This window comes from Canis lupus, chromosome 5 (assembly GCF_003254725.2).
Source record: "Canis lupus dingo isolate Sandy chromosome 5, ASM325472v2, whole genome shotgun sequence".
NCBI lineage: Eukaryota > Metazoa > Chordata > Mammalia > Carnivora > Canidae > Canis > Canis lupus.
In genome coordinates, this window is record NC_064247.1 from 54,343,924 (window position 1) to 54,362,770 (window position 18,847).

At 56.4% G+C, this 18,847-nt stretch overlaps 1 protein-coding gene across 1 annotated transcript; it reads right to left on the reverse strand.

Moving 5' to 3' along the window:
* Positions 1 to 2,522: 2,522 nt before the first annotated feature.
* On the reverse strand, positions 2,523 to 18,817 carry BSND (barttin CLCNK type accessory subunit beta). Its single transcript, XM_025427755.3, has 4 exons — positions 14,066 to 18,817; positions 8,095 to 8,189; positions 5,866 to 6,141; positions 2,523 to 5,059 (listed from the first exon to the last, which is right to left on the reverse strand). Exons 1-4 carry the CDS (start codon positions 14,240 to 14,242, stop codon positions 4,645 to 4,647), a joined length of 963 nt encoding a protein of 320 aa, XP_025283540.1. The 5' UTR covers positions 14,243 to 18,817; the 3' UTR covers positions 2,523 to 4,644.
* Between the last annotated feature and the right edge of the window lie 30 nt (positions 18,818 to 18,847).

An 18,847-nucleotide genomic window follows, 5' to 3' on the forward strand; every position in this document is an offset into this window, starting at 1 on the left:
GTCTGGCTGGCACCGGCCATCCTGCCCCCCTCCTCGCTCCTGGAACACCAGCAGTCTGGCTCCCCTTCCTCCTGCTCCCGCGGGAGGCTCCTCGTACTACGGGCCTCGGCTCCCTGCCACTTGCTCAACTTACCTGCCCCTCAACACCTGGGCCATAGACGTCTGTGCCCTTTGCAAGGAGCTTTCATGTGCACATTCTTCCTGGGGAACCCACTCCCTACTGCCAGTTTGTAAGCCGGACAGAGGAGGTCTGCTTTGTGCAGAGGAGGAAGGGGAGACCCAGAGAGGAAAGGCAGGACAGGTTGATGCCGTTCAAGCACCTGCTGTGTGTCAGAAGTGTCACATTCATTAACTCTCCTCCAAAACCCCTCCCCCATTGCATGTGTGGACACTGAGGTTCAGAAAGGGGCAGTGACTTGTCCGAAGTCACACAGCAAGGAACTGGCAGAGGCTGAGTGCAGGCCCAGATCTTTCTGACTCCAGAGTCTGGGATTTGGAACAGACGTGTACAGCGTGGGGTTGACAGATCTGTCCCCGGGGCTGTTGTGAGGACCAGTTGGGAAAACAGGCAGGAGGGCAACTGAAACAGTGCGTAAGGACTAGAAATAGAAGTGAAATCTGGTCCGTCTCCACCAAATCACAGAGAGAACAGGGACAGAAGCCTAGGGAGGCTGCAGCGTGCCCAAGGTCAGGGCAAGCCCAAGCTCACCGCCCCCAGGACCTCCTGCCCAGGTAAGGGCAGGGACTATCCCTCTGGGGCCTCCCCCCCCCCCCCAGGAGAGTGGAAACTTCCAAAGTCCCCCTGACCTGCCTGGAGGGTGAGAAGAGCAGGAATGTCTGCCATGGTACACGGCTCTGGAGCCTGGGGCTGAGGCTGGAATCCCAGGGCTTGCCACGGCCTCCAGGCCCGTCCAGCACCGCCCCCCCCCCACCCCCCACCCTGAGCCCTGGAGCTCGCCCGCCCCTGGGTATGTCAGCCACGAGAGGGGTCAGAGGCCCATGTTCTTAGAGGAGGCTGCAAGTAGTCGAGGCCAAGGGAACAGAGCGCCGTGGGGGGTTGCAGGTGCAACAGGCTGGCAAGGCAGATCAGAGTCTGGGGAGGTCGGAGCGGAAGGAGAGGCCCGCGGCCCCCTCGCTCTTCAAACTTTTAAAAAGCTGCAGCCCCTGGGGCGCCTGGTGGCTTAGCGGTTGAGTGTCTGCCTTCAGCTCAGGTCGTGATCCCGGGGTCCCAGGGGAGTCCCCCGCAGGGAGCCTGCTTCTCCCTCTGTCTGTGTCTCTGCCTCTCTCTCTGTGTCTCTCATGAATAAATAAATAAAATCTTAAAAAAAAAAAAAAGACGCAGACTCTTCCTTTCAAATGAAATCCGCAGCATGTTCTCGTCCCCACTCCCAGGTCACTAGGAAGCCCCAGGGGAGGACCCCCCACCCCCAAGCAGTGAGCCCTGAGGAAGTGCGGCAGCCTGGCAGCCAGGGGCCAGCCTGGCCCTCACAGCTCAGCCTTGTCCTGTTGGACACGAACAATTCCACAGAACATTGGCATGAGGCAGGGCCCCTCCGTGACCATGATGGGCAAAGGCAAATCAAGGCCACCCAGGAACCGTGGCTGAGCTCAGGGGAGCATGAATACCATGCAAGCCTCAACAATGCTCACACCTTCCCCCGGCTGGGCTGTGACTGCTGCCCCTTTGCCAACCTCCTTCTAGTTCAGATTGACTAATCATGGAGTTAGCCCTGCTTCCCCACAGTAGCTGGTGTGGAACAGGGCCCTGCTTCCCTGATCTGCCCTCAAAGCCCCTAACTCTCAACAAGCCCTTTCTCAGGCCTCTGAGACATGGTTCCCATGGCTCCGTCCCCCTCACTGCCGTGAAGAACAAACCCAACTATTCACCAGGGCTGAGCTCCCAGCTGCCCTGTCCTGCAGGGCACGGGCACATGGATTCCCAATACCCCCACCACTGACTCTACAGAAGTCAAAGGCAGGGACCCATCACCTCCTTTTTGCACACGAAGAAAGTGAGGGCCACCGAGGCCACCAGACTTGCCCGAGTTCACAGGGTAGGGGGTTAGGGGGAATGTATAATGTATAATCCAAATGGGATGACTCTGATCGCAAGTGGGTGCACCAACAGTATAAAGTAACTGGGCAGGGGCAGCGGGCAGAAACCGGGACTGTCCAGGGCAGACCAGGCCTACGGGCTCCCTTTCAGGCAGCAGGATGTGGAGCTGGGACTGGCAAAGCCAGAGTCTCGCTGCTCTCTCTCTCTCTCTCTCTCTGCTGCCCCAAGCCCTCACCCTGCGCCCTGTGCCAACCCCTAGGACGGGGTTAGCCTCCACTGGGGCTCTGGGTGCTCTGGGGCATTTGTGATTCAGGGGTGCAGCTGTCGCACACGGCCTTGCCCCTGTGCTTGGTGGTCCCTTTCCAGAGGGTGCCCCCAGTGCCTGCCCGACAGGATGGCTTATCTACCCTGCCCAGAGGGGGATTAGGTGGTTTCACATAAAAGAATTCACAGGTGAAAGTGACCCTTTTACACACTGAAAACTTTATTTTAGCTGTTTGCCCAGACAACCCTTCTGATGCAGGTCACCTGCTCCCTCCCTCACTTCGTAAGCAGGGCACACTGCCCCTCACTGTGTCCCCAGTCTCGGGGCTACTAGCAAGAGCACATTACAGCAGGGGGATGCATCCACTGGCACCCCTCACCATAAAGGCTCTCCTCCTCGAGGTAGTAATGACCCAGAATGAAAGAGGAGTGTGTTTCCAGGGGTGTGCACTTTTTTTTTTTTGATTTTTACTTATTTTTTTTACTGGGCAGGGAGGTGGAGAGTCTTAAGCAGACTCTGCGCTGAGCAGGGAGCCTGACTCGGGCTTGATCTCACAAGCCTGGGACCAGGGCTTGAGCTGAAACCAAGAGTTGGAGGCCCAACCCACAGCGCCATCTAGGCGCCCCAGGGGCAAGCACTTTGGACTCAGCCCTGGGGGCCTCTCCTTCCCTCAGCTGAGATCCCCAACTCCAACCCAGAGGCCAAGCCTAGATGAAGGTCTCCTCCGCCCAGCGGCCCAGGGTGCAAGTTCTGAGCGTGCGGACCTGGCGTGAAGGGGTACCACGGCCCCTCTCTCTGAAGCTGCCGCTGTCCGTGCTGGGGCACGCAGGCACTTTGCAGAGATGAGCCTGTTAAAGGCCTTACACTGTGTGCCTACAGTACAGTGGTATCTCCGGGGGCTGCTCAGGGAGCCTGAGCTATTTGTCCCTGCATTCAATGGACCAGAGATGGTTGTGTGGTTGTCACTCCACCACCTCTGGGCTCTGCTGGCCATTTTTAACTTCTCTGCTCCCACCTTGGCTTGTACTCTGCCTCTGTTCCTAACTCACAAGGCACCAAGCTCAGTAGACTGTAAGCTCTTGGAGGACAAGAATCTTACCAGTTCACGTCCGTCTCCCCCTAAAAATCCTGGCGTTGTGTTCGGCACACAGTGGATGCTCAGTAAATGCCACCCGAATCAAATCGAATCAAGCCAGGAGGCTTCATTTCACCCACCATCCCGAGCCAATGCAGATGTATTCTGCAGGGAAGGGGGTTTCTTTGGGGACTTTCTGCCTGCCTTTGTGACTCATATGGTGTGCCATTTGGAGGTTTGCATACCAGAGATGGGGGGGGGGGGGAAGCGGGGAGAGCGAAGGGCCTGGGAATCTAAGACTTAGGGCATGGGTGTCTGCAAAAGGCTCATCTGCAAAAGGCTCTGGTCGGCTTTGTAAACCTTCAGTGGGCATTGATCTGAGCACAGGAGATACTGAAGCGAGTAGAGCAAAGACGCTAGCCTTGAGCAGTTGTCATGCTCCAGCAACAAACGTACAAGGCCCAAAGATGGCATAGAGGAGCCAGAAAGAACGTATTCAGAGAAGCGGTAAGTGGTAACAGTGGGAAAAGCTTTCAGAGGAGGGACATCTGTGCCAGGGTTTGAAGGATGAGTGTGAATTTGCCAGACAAGGAAGCACAGGGCCTACTGGTGGAGGGGACAGCTTAGGATGGTCTTGGGGTGGGGGTGGGGGAGTGGGCTGGGAATTGGAGCAACAGAGGTTGAGGCATGGGATGAAGGGGGAGAAAGCTGGGAAGTCACCAGAGGTGAGTCAGGGAAGGTTTGGATCTGGGGCAATGGAAACCACAGGAGGGAGTGGGCAGGATGAACGTGGTTAGCTCTGAGGGAAGATGGATCACTCCAGCTACCTAGGGGTGGGGCGGGGGGGAGCATGGGGGGTCGGCTACAAGACTCGACAGAACGGGAGCCCTAAGAGGCCCTCACAGAGGATCAGGGCCTCAGGGGTAGCACCAAGGAGGGTCTGTTCAGAATCCAGCTTTGTGGGGAGGCAGAAACAGCTCTTGGGGGCCCCAGCGGCTGCAAATCTCAATGAATCATATTTTACCTGCAAAGCTTCACCAAAGACAATTAATAGTTGAAGAGCAATGGTCCATGGACAGCAAGCATCCCCTCCCGCGCACTTCTTTGAGCATTCAAAATGCCCTCAGGTCCACTTACTCCTATGAACCTCCACATAAGCCCATTTGGCAGACAGGGACATTAAGGCCCTGTGAGGTCACATGGGGATTAGCAGTGGTGTCGGGCTAGAACCCAAGGAATGGTTCCATCTCAGCCCTGGGCGTCGGGCTCAAAGCCCAGTTCCTTGTCCGGGAGGGGGTCACCAGGGCTGTCCGGCAGCCCATAGTACAAGTCTTCCTCTTCCTGCTCTGGCTCCTCTGCTCCTGTGTCTGAAACCTTCTCTTCCTCCTCCTTTGTCCTCTGGGACTGCTGCCGACAGCTGGACAGGGCCGTATCCTGCCGCTGCCCCTCTGGAGGTGCATCTTCTGGTGTGGGAGCGTCAATCAGGGCAAAGTCATGGAAGCGGTCCAGCTGGCACCTGCAGGCCCAGGGCTCCCGAGGCGGGGGATGGGGCCCCTCCCCCTCAGGTGGAGAGGGGTTGGGGCTGCCGCCCTCACTGGAGTCCATGTCTAGATCATCTCGGAAGGAAGCCAACGGTGCAGGGCCCTGGGGACAGGCCTGGAGGCTGCAGGAGCAAAGGCCCAGAGAGCAAGGGTAGCCCTGAGTCAGACTGCCTGGGTCCAAATTCCAGCTACTAGCTGCAATGCCCAGTGTAGGTGAGTTTACCTGTCTGGGCCTCAGTTTCCTCCTCTACAAAATAGGGGGAAATAATCACACTCACTCCTATGGTTGTCCCTGAGGGTTACAGCATATAGCATGTGCAAAGCACCTTGCACAATACCTGGCACATAGTAGGTACTTAAGAACTGGGATTATGTTATTATCCAAACCAGATGCTTCTCCTGCCTCCCTGACCACCCAGGGGTCTCCTGTGGGCCTTCAGCCCCCTCCACACAAGGTACCACCTTCTGTTCCCTCGTCTGCCTCTCCCCAAGTGGCTCCTGTGGGTGGGGCCCTCGAGGTCCGGCAGGGAGTAGGTGCCCCGCAGTGTTGGTGGGATGAGTGAACAAACGGAAGAATGAGAAACCTAGTTCACAGAGCACATCAGCAGCAGAGTCCAGATTTGAACCCACCCAGTTCTCACAACAGCCCTCAGAGGCAGGAGTGATGATAGTGATGATTATTATTCCCACGTGGGGAAACTGAGGCTCAGGAGGATAAGAAACTTGCCAAGGCTACACAGCAGAGGAGCTGGGATTCGAACCCAGGCCTGGCAGGCTAAGCCAGGCTCATGTGTCAGCAATCCCTGCTGCCTCTCAGGGTGTCCCCACCCCCTTGCCCTCGCCACTCCCGAATGTCCCAGCCAGTCCCCAGTGGCCCAGGGCCCCTCCGGCTTCACGCTGGAGCTGGTACAGCACTCTGTGTACTCACCCAGGCCTGCTCGGAGTGGGCTGGCTTCCGCCCTCATCCTCATCCGAGCCCCTGTGGATGACCACGGTGGCCTCCATCCAGGCCTGAGCATCACGAGGGCCACCTTCTCCTCCATCACCGGCTCCCGGCTGCGGCTGCGGCTGTCCTGGCCCCGACGCCAGCAGGGGGCGAGGGTCCTCATGGTAGCCCATGACCTTCATCTGGATGTGGCTGAAGTCGGGCAGGCTCTGGTCGTAGGCGGCTTCCTCCCACAGCCTGACGTATGGGGGCTCGGGGCTGGGTGGGGCGCGGCAGGGAGCAGAGAAAGAACAGGCCGGTGGGCAAGTCCACTCAGCAGACCTCACAAGAGGACACCTGGGTGTCGTCTCCCCGCCCTCCTGCTCTGGGCATCGGTCTCCCCTGATCTCAAGCCCTTGGGGGATGTAACTGTACCCAGTTCATGGACAGGGAGACTGAGGCCCAGCAAGGAGTGGCTGAGCTCGGGCTCTTAGACCAGTGCTCCTCCCACTCCGCAGCTCCCGAGATAATCCCAAGAGAGCACCCGCAGAACGTGGGCAGGTTCTCATGGACGCAGAGTGTGCTGCGTTTCAGACGGTGAGCCAAGGCCTGTGCTCACCACTGCATTTGTTCTGCACACCCCTGTGAAGCAGAGTGATCGTCCCGTGCTGTTTTGGGGGAGGACACAGCAGCAGCGACAGCCCAAATATTGAGTGCTCCTTGCCTGACAGGTTGTCAGGTAGCTCACGTAATCCCCGTCTCACCCGGGGAACCGGGGAGCGTGGAGACTTCGGCGGGCTTGCCCACAGTGTCTCCCACACCAGGTGACACTGCTGGGGCTCCAGCCATCATCCCCTTCTTTATGCTCTCCACAGCCCCTCCGCAAAGTGAGGTGCGGGGACTAGATCCCCTGCCCAAGATCACACAGGAGGAGCCCAGAACTCAGCTCTGTGCAGTGGCTCTTCCTGTGTGACCAGTCCTAGGCCCACCCAGGGTCTAGCCACCTCGTTCCCCTGCGGAGGTCACTCTGTTGTGCCAGGAAGAGAAAGTATCATCACTGCCTCCTTCCCCAAGCGAAGGAGAGTGTTCCAGAACCCTGGCCATAGACCCTGGACCTGCAGCCCCATCTTTAAGCACAGAGTCACAGCCTCCAGGGGTGGGGAGGGCGGCTGGTCCCACCCCCTCTCCAGGGCTGGAGTACTTGCTGCCGTGTGCTGGGGAGCCACGCAGGTCTGGTCTGGTCCATCACTGACTCCCTATGAGGTTTGAAGCCTGTGTGATTATACTTCTTTTGTTTTTTGTTTGTTTGCTTGCTTGCTTTGGCGGGGGCGGGGGGGTTGAGAGGGAGAAAGAGAGATGGGGAGGAGGAGACGGAGAGGGAGAGAGAGACTCCCAAGAAGGCTCCATGCCCAGAGCAGAGCTGGACTCGGGGTTTGATCTCATGATCCTGAGATCATGACCTGAGCTGAAATCAAGAGTTGGACACTTAACCGGCTGCACCACCCGAGTGTCCCTGTAATTATACTTCTTGAACCTCAGTTTCCTCCTCGGTATAAAGGGCCCGACACCCCCACTTCACACGGTTCCCGTGAGGACTAAAGGAAGTGATGGGAGCAAACTGGCTGATTTGATCTCTGGTTGACAGGTAGCACGTCTCACTAGTGATGACACCCTTGGAGACGGCCCAGCATGCACCACGATCTGGTCTTGGTGCTGTTTTTATATAGGGCTGTCCCTCAGCCCTCCCTGAAGCCCTAGGGGAAAGGTACGATTACTACCTGTATTTTACAACTGGGACAAAGACAGGTAAGTCACCTTCTCCCAATCCCACAGCCTATAGGTGTGCCCCAGGACTGTGCTTGGCCATCAACACGCCCCTTGTTTGCCATACAGAGTCGCAGTCACAGCTGTTTGGCATTTAGAGCCACACCTGTTTTTGTTCTGGTATGCCACCAATTCCCTCTAAAACGGGACAAAATCCTTGAGCCTCGGTTCCCTCAGCTGTAAAACAGGAAGAATAATGCCTACCTTGTAGAATCAAGAGTTCAAAAACAATCCCTGGTTTCTAACGGCACGCTCTCAGGACGTGGGGAGGGAAAGCAGGAGCCTGCAGCAAGCGGAAGAGGCACCAACCAGCCCTCTCACCCCCCTCCATCACTGTCCTCTGTAAGAGGATACTGGCCTGAGGGGCTCCCCCCACAGCCCCCCTGCCGCGGAGGGCCTGGCACCTACCTCTTCATCTCTGCAGCGAGCCCATTCTCCAGGAGTCCCAGTGCCTTTGGGGACAGGATGCCTTGGAAGTCCGAGTCAGCGGGTATGAAGGTGATCTGCAGGGCAAAGGAAAGAAGGCTTCTCTGTGGCTCCCACACCCATCCTGGCCAGGAGGGCTCCCTGCGGGACAGCAGAGGGCCCTGCTCGGGGCCCAGCTGCAGCGAGTGATTGGATCTCTGGGCTCTTGCTCCCACCTGGCTCTTCATTCACCCAGAAGACATTTATTGAGCACCAGCTGTGTGCCAGGCAGTCTTCCAGGCACGAGGGGGCAGCAATGAGCAAACGAGAGCCCTGGAGGAAGTGGTATCTTGTTATTTCCCAGGGTCCAAGTCCAGGGCCCCGAATGCACCTGGCACAGAGTAGGTGCTTCATCCTTATCTGATGAGTGAGTGGGAAGCGAATCGTTGCCACGTATTTCTTGGCACAGAGGCTGTGGTGGGGGCCAGAGAAGTGAGTGACTGAAGTTGCACCCATCAGTCCCTGTAGTGGAACTCTCAGGGATCAAGAGGTCTCTGCAAGTGCAGCACATGGGGTGGGCACTGGGTGGCAGAGGGGAGGCAGGTCATAAAGGAGGCGGTGGGATGAGACAGAAGGAGCCCTGCTTTTGGGGTCCGGGAGACTGGGGAAGATTCCTTTCTTGGGCAGGTCATCACTCCTTTCAGAGCCTCTATGTACCTCTCTGTAAAATGGGCTAGCCTCAAAGAGATCTTTGCAGCATTTGTTCACAACAGGCAAAAAGTGGAAAGAACCCAAGTGTCCAACAACAGACGAACAGATAAACAAAACGTGGTACATACGTACAATGGATCATTATCCGGCCTTAGAAAGGAGTGAAGCTCTGACATCTGCTACAACACGAATGAGCCTTGAAGAAATAAGCCAAGAACAAAAGGACAGATTCTGCAGGAGTCCACTTACATGAGGTACCCACACTAGTCAAATCCATGCAGAGAGCAGAACGGTGGCTGACACAAGACCGGAGGGAAGGGGGTGGGGAGGTATCGTTTGATGGCCATAAAGTTTCAGTTTGGCAAGAGGAAAAAATTTTTGGAGACTGGTTGCACAATAATGTGCATTTAATTAATACTCCTGAACTGCAGGGGCACCCTGCTGGCTCAGCTGCTGGAGGATGTGACTCTTGATCTGGGGGTTGTGGGTTTGAGCCCCACATTGAGTGTAGAGATTACTATAAAATAAAATATATATTTTTTTAAAAAAACACTACTGAACTGTACACTTAAAATGGTTAAGACAGTAAATTTTATGGGCATATTTTACCATAATTTTTTAGATGGGGCTAACGATACCTGTCTCCTGGGGTTGCTGTGAGGATCCCATGAGATATCGTATGAGGAAGCCTCCAGCAGAATTCTGGGCACAGAGTAGCTGCTCAGTAAACCATAGTTCAATGCTTCTGAAGATGAAGTTATCTGACCTCTCTGACTCTTGCTCTCAACTGAAAATTTGTTCAACAAATATTTGACAAGAGCCCACTGTGTTACACCAGGGTCATAAATAGCAGCCCCTTGTATCTCTTCTACAGAACATGATGAGCCAAAGACACTTGTCTGCACCAGAAAGTCTCCATCCTGCTGGGGAGAAGGGAATGATGGATGGAGGGAATCTTAGAACTCCTATGAGGAGTAAGCTTCCCTGAAATGCCTAGAAATAAGGCAGAGGTCTTGGTATCTTCCATACCCACCAAGCATGCTCTGCCCTTGCCAGCTGGCTCTGTACTTCTTAGAAGCTGCCCCTTTGTCTGCCTCATTACCTCATGGCCCAGTCACCACCGCCTCCTCTTCCTCCTCCTCACCACCACCACCATCATCATCATTATCATTATCACTATGCCCACAACCACCACCACCACCATCACCACCACCCCATCACCATTATCACCATTACTACAACCATCATCATCATCACCACCACTACTACCGTCATCATCTCCATCAACATTATCACCATGTCATTCCCATCACTATCACCATCATCGCCACCACCACCATCATCATATCATCACCACCACTACCACTACCATCACCTCCATCAACATCATCATCATATCATCATCACCATCACCACCACCAACACCATTGCCATTAACACCATTACAACAACCATCACCATCATCACCACCACTACCACCATATCATCTCCACCAACATCATCACATCATTACCATCACTGTCACCATCATCACCTCCATCAACATTATCATCATATCATCATCACCACCACCACCATCTCTATCATCACCACTATCATCATGGCTATTACCATCGTCCTCATCACAAGAGAGCATCACTATTATCACCACAGTGAAAAGCCTGAGGGAGAAGGAAAGGCTGGAGCATGTTGGAACACAAGTCCTTTTAAAGAGAGGGGGACAGATAGAGTTGAAACTGGTGAGGCGGCACCAGACTTGAAGACCCCAGAACATCAGACTAAGAGGTTCAGTCTTTATCCAGAAGCATGGGAGCCCTGGAGGAGTGCTCAGCAGGAAAGTACACAGGCAGATTCATGTTTAGGCAGAGCACTGAGCTGACCCGAAAGGGAGGGAGCAGAGGGAGCAGAGGGAGCGAGGGTTACCCATGGAGAAGAGGATCCATCAACCGCCAATCAGGGGGCTGGCTCTGGACTCCAGTGGAGTAGGTGGGAGAGGGGACTGGGGGAACTGTGGGCAGAAACAGAAGCCAGACAGGGAGAGGCCCTGCTTCCTTCCCTTCTCCCAGCAACCCCGCCCTGTCCCAGCCAATGGGCATAACATCCCTCACAGTCTCATATCTCAGATTTGCCTCAATTTCTCCTTCTATAAATCCTGAGGTCCAGCTCACCCCCTTGCCCGACCAAGTCTACTGCAGAAGTTCAAAGAGATAAGCTCAGTAGAAGAGCCAGGGCCACATCTAGCCATGGCAGGCATTGCACGTGTGATGAATGAGAAATGTCTTCTCAGTTTCTACGGTCTTGGGTTCAAATGCTGCCTGAGTCCAGGGGCCCATCATCTCTCACCCGGCCCAGTGAAGGAGCCTCCGCCACTGGCCTGGTTGCCCCCAATCCTTCCTCCTCTCTGATGTCAGCCTGACAACTTTCCTGAACTGCAAAGCTGATTGTGTCCATCTTTGGTCTCATCAACTAAAGGGTAAGGTCCAAATTCCTTAGCATGGCACCCCAGGCCCTGTGGAGCTGGGCCCACTGTGTCTCTACCTTCCCTCCAACCTCCACCTGCAGCAGCACGCTGACCTACTCTTGTTGCTCCCTTCACTTGTGCCTTTGATCGTGCTGTTCCTTCTTCCTGGAAAATCTTTCCCCATCTTCTCTGCCTGGTGAACTTCTACATAATCTACAAAAGCCCTCATCTTGTGAAGATGGAAGCCCACTCCCTCCCCATCAGGCAGAAAATTGTCTCCCCGACAAGATCCTAGCCCCTCAAAGACAGAGGCAGCTTAGTTCATGCTACTCTTATATCCTAATGGGCTGATTCCGTTCCCTTATACTTATATTTCTTTCAATCCAGAAAATTCCCATTTGTGAGACACTGAGAGACAGGGGAGGACAGCGCTAGCATTTGCTGAGAGCTCCAGGGGGCCAGGCATGAGCGAGCAGAGCAGACATGAGGGATGGGATCCCCACCCCCCACCCCAACCACTCCTCCCTGGTCCATAACACACTTTCTTCCTTTCCTTGGTGCGCTGGCTCCAAAGCCTCCGTCTCTGAAACACACGCCACACGTACCTGCACCAGCGCTCGCACCCCTGCACACACACACACCGACACCCGCCCAATGCCACAAACACCAGTCCTAAGGACAGAGTGTAATCTGGTCCCCCCATACCAGACCCTACTGGTCCCCACATGGGGCCGTGCAAGGCTCCAGGACATGGGGGGTGGCCTCTGCCAAGGTCACAGAAGAGGGGCAGTGGGGGACACGAAAGCGTTCACTGTCTCCACCCTGCCCTGCTGCCTCCACAGCACCTGAACACGTGAATCTATCAACAGTTACTCATTAATGCCCAGTAAGATTCCCTCTCCCCTCTCTCCCTCCCCCGCCACTGCCACCCGGTCCCTCTGCCCACCCCCACCCCCCAGAGCCACCTCTGGCAAAGGGGGAGAGGCAGGAAGGACCTTGCCCTCCACACCCCTGCGGTCCCCTGGCCAGGCCCCACCATCCAGCCTCCTCACTGGGAGGATGACAACAGAGGTGGGGTGACGTGGGTGGCTTGGGCCCCAGGGACCTCTTCCCCCGGTGACCTGTACTCAGGGCATTGCACAGACAGAGGCTAGTTGACTGTAAACTGCTGGGTAAATGGCTACAAACCAGTCCAGACCGCCCAGGCACCAAACACACTGACAGCAGGGGCTGGTGCACAGAGGGGGTGGGGGTGCTGAGGGAGAGCCAGGCCCAGGGCCTGCCCCCCTAGCTCCCTGCCTACTCCCCTGAACACCCCCAGCACAGCTACCCAGGTGGGAGAGAGGAGGGGGCTGCAGGCCGTGGGGGCTGCCCTACATGGCAGGACCTGCAGGGCCCTCAGATGCACTCCCTCTCACCCCTCCTTCCTGACACACACTTTGTACGAATGAAGAAACAGGCTCAGAGAAGGAAGGGGCTTGACCAAAGTCTCCCAGGCTGTTAGAGACAGAGCCCAAGTTATGATCCATGGCTCCAGGGCACCTGGGTGGCTCAGTGGTTGAGCACCTGCCTTTGGCTCAGGTCGTGATCCCAGGGTCCTAGGATCAAGCCCCGCACTGGGTTCCCCGCAGGGAGCCTGCTTCTCCCTCTGCCTATGTCTCTGCCTCTGTCTGTGTCTCTCATGAATAAATGCATAAAATCTTAAAAAGAAGAACGATAGAAAGAAAGAAAGAAAGAAAGAAAGAAAGAAAGAAAGAAAGAAAGAAAGAAAGAAAGAAAGAAAGAAGAAAGAAAACAAAGAAAAAAGAAAGAATCCATAGCTTCTCTCTTCATCTCCCTGGGTCCGTTGGACAGCTGTGTGACCTTGGAAAAGTCTCCCATCCTCTCTGGGCCCTGAAAAATTACAATTCCTGACATGATCCATCATTGTTGGGAGGATCAGTAACAAGGAGATTGGAAGCCCTTCTAAATATCACACCCCACCATTCATAAAACATTCCTACATCCCATCTCTTCTCTGTTCCTCATAATAACTCTGGGAGGCTGGGGGAAATAGGAGCTTGGGCCCACTTTACAGATGAATGAAACCAAGGTTCAAAAAGACGAAGGTCACACAGAGGGTTTGAGACTTAGAGCTGGAACTAGAACACAGGATCCCAAACCAGTGCTCTTCTTACCACTGAGTCATTCACAAGGATAGGAGCACATTCAATGGAAGAAAATGGCACTGCCCACCCCCGTACCCCCCCAACGCAGGCATGGTTCCAGCTGACCCACCCCGGAACTCTTGGCAGTGCGGGGACACAGGGGCCACCCCCCGAGGGGGAAGGCTTGCCCTTTAAGTCACATGCAGCTGAGCCACGACCTCAACTCTGACACTTAGGAACTGTGGGAGCCTGGTGCTTCTCCACTCTACAATGAACTACAGATGGTGCCAGAAAGCTCTGGGTGAGGATGAGCTACACCATGAAGCAGGAGGGTCTCCGCTGTGGTTTCAAGCACGTGATCGTAGGGTGGGTTTCACTGTCTCCCTCGTGGTTTGGGGCTCTAGATCCAGGGGCCTTCTGACCAGTCCTTATGATGAAGGATGGAGGGAGGGAGGGAGGGAAGGAGGGATGGAGGGAGGGATGATGGAAGGAGGAAGGGCTGGAAGGAAGGAGGGATGGGTGCTCGGGAAGGAAAAAGGGTAGAACAGGGGAGGACGACAAGACAGTGAAAGACGGAGGACGACACCCAGAACCCAGGCACAGCCCCATCCCTCCGGGCCCGGGCCGCGGCCCACCCGAGGCCACGGCCGCCTACCTTGGGGTAGCACTGGCACATGCTCCAGACGACGCCCCCGATCACCATGACGCAGCCCATGGCGTAGAAGGTGCCGTAGACCTGGGGCCGGTCGTGGCTCATGAGGAACGTGCCGAGGGCCAGCAGGAAGAGCCCCAGCACGATGAAGCCGATGCGGAAGGTCTTCTCGTCAGCCATGGCTGCCCGGCCAGGCCCCGGCTGGGGTGACACGGCACGGGCTGGCGCAGAGGAGGGGACGCTCGGGGATGGCTGCGGCGGGGCGGCGGCTCCGGGCCGGCTGCAGGGGGCGGACCACGCACCGGGCCAGGAGCTACGCTTCGATGGCCCCGGGCCACCCGCCCACCTTCGCTCCCTCTCACCTTCCCTGGGGCGGCCAGAGCCTGTGTGCGTGCGTGTGCGTGTGTGTGTGTGTGTGTGTGTGTGTGTGTGTGTGTGTGAACCTGAAGGAGGGGAAACATGAGGGAGGGAGAGGGGGAGGATTCAGGGCTGGGCCCCGGCCAGGGCTTTGACATCACCTCATTTGCCTGCGTGGGGCTGCGCTGGGCTGGGCAGGTGGCCCCACGCCGGCTGGGCCGGCCGGGAAGCAGGACGCCACAGCACAGCCCGAAGAGCCTAGAATGCCGCGGGAAGATTCCGGGAGCCCCCGGGGCCGGCGAAGCTTTAGGCTCCTGAAGAACCCTGGACTCTTCAAGGTCATGGGGTTCAGGAATAATAGCTCATTTTACCGGACGGTGGGGCTGCACGCCTGACGCTGCTCCAAACGTGTTACCGCTGTTAACTCAATTAAGGGAACCCCGCGAGGCAACTACTACTATGTCCACTTCACGAGTGAGGACAGAGGGGGTACATCACCCAAGGTCACACAGCTAGAAATAGCAGAGCAGCTGGAATTTGAACCCCGACGCTGTGCACCCGGCCACCATGTGATACTGCCTCACTGTACGTGACGGTCAGAGTGTGGGCTCTGGGGGCCAGGGCGTGGGTTCTGGTTCCTCTGCCCAGGGACAGTGAACTCATGATTACATGACCCCTCTGTGCCTCAGTTTCCCTCCCCTGTACAACGGGGTGAGAACCGCACCTCCCAGGACCAGCGCGGTCTCCAGGCCTGGCCTCCCTGGGATCCTCTTTCCTTTCTCATACCCTGCGCTCCCCCAGACCTGCTCCAGTGAGCTGCCCCCCTAGAAACGCTGTGTGCGTTAGTGCCCCTGGAGGGTGTGAGTGACTGACAGCAAGTCCCTGGGCTCCTCACCCGGGAAGACGCCTTCACCCTCAGATTGGCATTCTGATGTTGGAGTTTCAGTCCTGGGGACGGGCTGATGGGAAAAATCAGATCCCTTTCTGAGATATTATAGGAAAAGGAAAGCCATGGGGATCTCTAAAAGAAGATACTTTTATAGGTTTTATAGGGTTAAGTCACCACGGGGAGATACAAGGCCAAGTCAACTGGCGTCCTGACTGATAGGTTTGGGGAGGCTTCTGTGTGTGGCCACGGCCTTCTCCCTCCTTCCCAGCACCGGCTGTGCTGGTTCTGGGCACCACACCTGTGCTCACACCCTCTGCCTGGTGTTCCTGACCATAAACATTTATTCCAGCAGCAGCAGTTTCTCCTTCACCAGTTCTCCCATCCAGGTGGGCCACACTCCAAGTTGGTGGGGGTCGGGGTGAGGAGGAGAGGGTGGAGGGGGGTCCCCGTAATAGCTCAGGAGACCCTCACAGCGAGAGGTGGCTAAGGGCTCACATCCAGGTTTGGTTCCCCAGGTGAACTGGGCTGGAGACTCGTCACCTGTGCGTGGAGGGTGGTATCAGGTCGCCTCCTAGGTGACCACGTGGGGAAGTGACCTAAGGAAGGAACACCTGATGGGGTCTGGTTATCAACATGGCTGGACCGTCCAGGGCGTCAGGGTCATCATCACCTGGAAGAGGGCTCGGGGGATGCAAGCGCCAGGCGGCCCGCCCAGGAAGGGAGGCGAGGCCGGGAGGGGTCCAGGCGGGGCGGGCCGGTGGGAACCCTGCGCGTCCTCTGGTGGCCGCCGTGGCACGCGCTCTGCCGCCGCTCACCCCGCGGTTCTAGCAGGCGACTCCGCCCCTCTGCCCGGGTCATCGTGCCCATTTCACAGGCGAGGAAACTGAGCCTGGGGAGTGGCAGGGACTGGCTAATACCCTCCCAAACCGAGTCGGCGGCTAAACGGGGACCTGTGCAGCCCCAACGCCAGTGTGGATGATGGATCTGGCCCTTCGCCCTTCCAGAGCGGCCTCCCAGTCACCCAAGCATTTTCCCCTGCTCCCCACCTTTTATTTCCTCTCCACGACCCAACCTTCATTCCCCTTTTTCTCCCCTCTTAAAAAAAAAAGGAGTGACAACGAGTAAGAATAAGAAACTCTGGGACAAGCAGGTGCTGGGTGGACCAGGTCTGGTGTCATCTCTTCCCTAGAGCCCAGGCCTTTGCCTTCCAGCCAAGGGGGTGGGGGTCGGGGTGGGGGAGTAGGGGGGTGACGGTGGGAGGAGCGGGTCAGGGCTCTTGTCTCTCAGATTGGTACAGGATCCTTGAAAGATCCTCAGAGGCAGGGAGAGGAAAGATCGCACCCATTAGACAGATGCAGAAGCTGAGGCTGATGGAGGCAAGGTGAGCTACCCAAGGTCGCAAAACCTGTAAATAGCAGAGCCCAGAATTCAAGCCAGGTCCCCAGCCAGGCTCTTGCTGAGCACCAACTGCATGCAGGGCCACCTGAAGGGTGAGGCACTCTGATAAATATGGGGTTTCAAAGTGTGTTGGCACTTGGTGCTACTTTCCGAGGCACAGTAAGGTAAAGGCTCTGAGACATGGGTGAGGTCTGGCACTTGCACAAAGCGGAAAGAGGGATAGACTGGAGGTGGGGGAGTGGGTAAGGAGGTGAGAGGAACGAAGGGATAGGTTCATAGAAGGGATCTTGAAAGGTTGTTTGGAGCTCTGTCAGGGCAAGGAAAGCAGTTCAGAGAGCGACAGCAAGTGCAAAGGCCCAGGAGTGAGTAAGCACTGACTCGTGGCTGGAGCTAAAACTCTAAATGCCACGCACACCCTCGCCCCTACACTGCCCTGCCCTCAGACCTGGCCCTCCTGTGTGAACTCCATCCTTCCGGCGTAGTTCAGGCCATCACCTGGGATCCCAGCCAGCATCCTTACTGCCTCTTCACACCCTCTACCTCTAAGATGTAAGAATCCAGTCACTTCTCACCCCCAACTACTGCCCATCCCTCTGGTCCCAGCCCCATCCTCTCTGTCTCCCTGACGGTCTCCGCTTCGACCCCTGCCCCCTGAAGTCTCTTTTCAACCCAAATGCTAGGTGAGACTATGTCACTGCTCTGCTCAGGACCCTGGAAGGACACCCTGTTTTATCAGAGTGAAAGCCAGGGGCCTCAAAACAGCCTACCAGGCCCTAGGTAATTTGCCCTTGCCGCCCACCCCAGCTCCCCTCTCATCCTACTCCAGCCCTCCGGCTCCGGGCTCTTCTCAGAACACAAGGCACCCCGCGGCCTTTGCACCTGCTGTTCCTTCTGCTTGGGAGACTCTTCCTTCAGATATTTGCCTGCCCCCCCCCCCCTCCTTTAGGCTGTTGTTGTGGAATGTTCTCTTCAGGCTGAGGAGTCCCTGCTGTGACTCCTAGAACAGCAGCACACCCTCCCCACCAGTGTTCACTGCCCTTTCCCGAGTGACTTTTCTCCGTAGTGTGTGTCCCCACCTATTGTGCTACATACATTAATTATCTATCTCGTCCCTTGTCTGTCTGCTACTGCTGCAGGCTGTGGACTTTGTTTTGTTCATGGTCGTAAGCCCGGGGGCTAGGATGAGTACGCTCCTGATTGATGTTGGGGAGGGGACGGGTGGATAGAACTTCCAGAAGAGAGGGAGGCCAGAGAGGGAAGCACAGGCAGGCTTGCAAGAAACCACTGGCTCTGACTTCATTCTCTGTGATTTTACGTCTCTGAGGCTCAGTTTCCTGGTCTGTTAAGTGGGAACACCACCTGTAGCAGAGCAGCCACGACGATGTGAAACAGTGGCAGAGGCCTGCCCCTCGCCCCAGCATACAGGAGGCCCTCAAGGAATGCCACCCTTATGCAGCTGACTGAGCCCCAGGACTTTGAATCCCTGCTTGCTGTGTGACCGGGGGAGGGTTACTTAACCTCTCTGAGCTGCCTTTCTCATCTGTGAATGGGGTGAGGTGGAAATGCAGGATGCAGAACGTAACCGGGCAGAGAACAGACATCTGTGCCACATCAGGAAAGTAAGGCAAGGTAACGAGCTCCCTGTCACAGGGGGTATGGGAGCAGAGGCCCAATCTACACTAGGTGGAAAGGGGTTACTAACAAAATCTGGCAATCCCTGAGCACGAACAGACACCTGCCATTGGGCTAAGATGTGCATTGAGGATTTGAGGCATTAGTACTGTGCCTACAGGGTCACGGTGAGCTCACAAAGCCAGCTGCTCTCTCCTCGTGTGTCCCTCACAACCCAGCTCCTCGGCCGGGGCTGCAGCCTGTCACTCCTGATTCCCATCCTATACCCGAGGAAGCCGCGGTAGAGAGGCAAAGCCACTTGCTCAAGGTCACTCGGCTGATAGTCGTGGAACCCATGTCCAGGTGATCTGAATTCAGAGCCCACATTCCTCTGATCATAGACTCAGGGAGTGACCTCGGGCCAGTCCTGCCCCACCCCCATCATCTCATCTGTACGACAGTCTCCGGGGCTGACAACCGGCACAATGGGCAGCTGAGTGCCCTGTCCTGGACACCCCGGCTCACCTCAG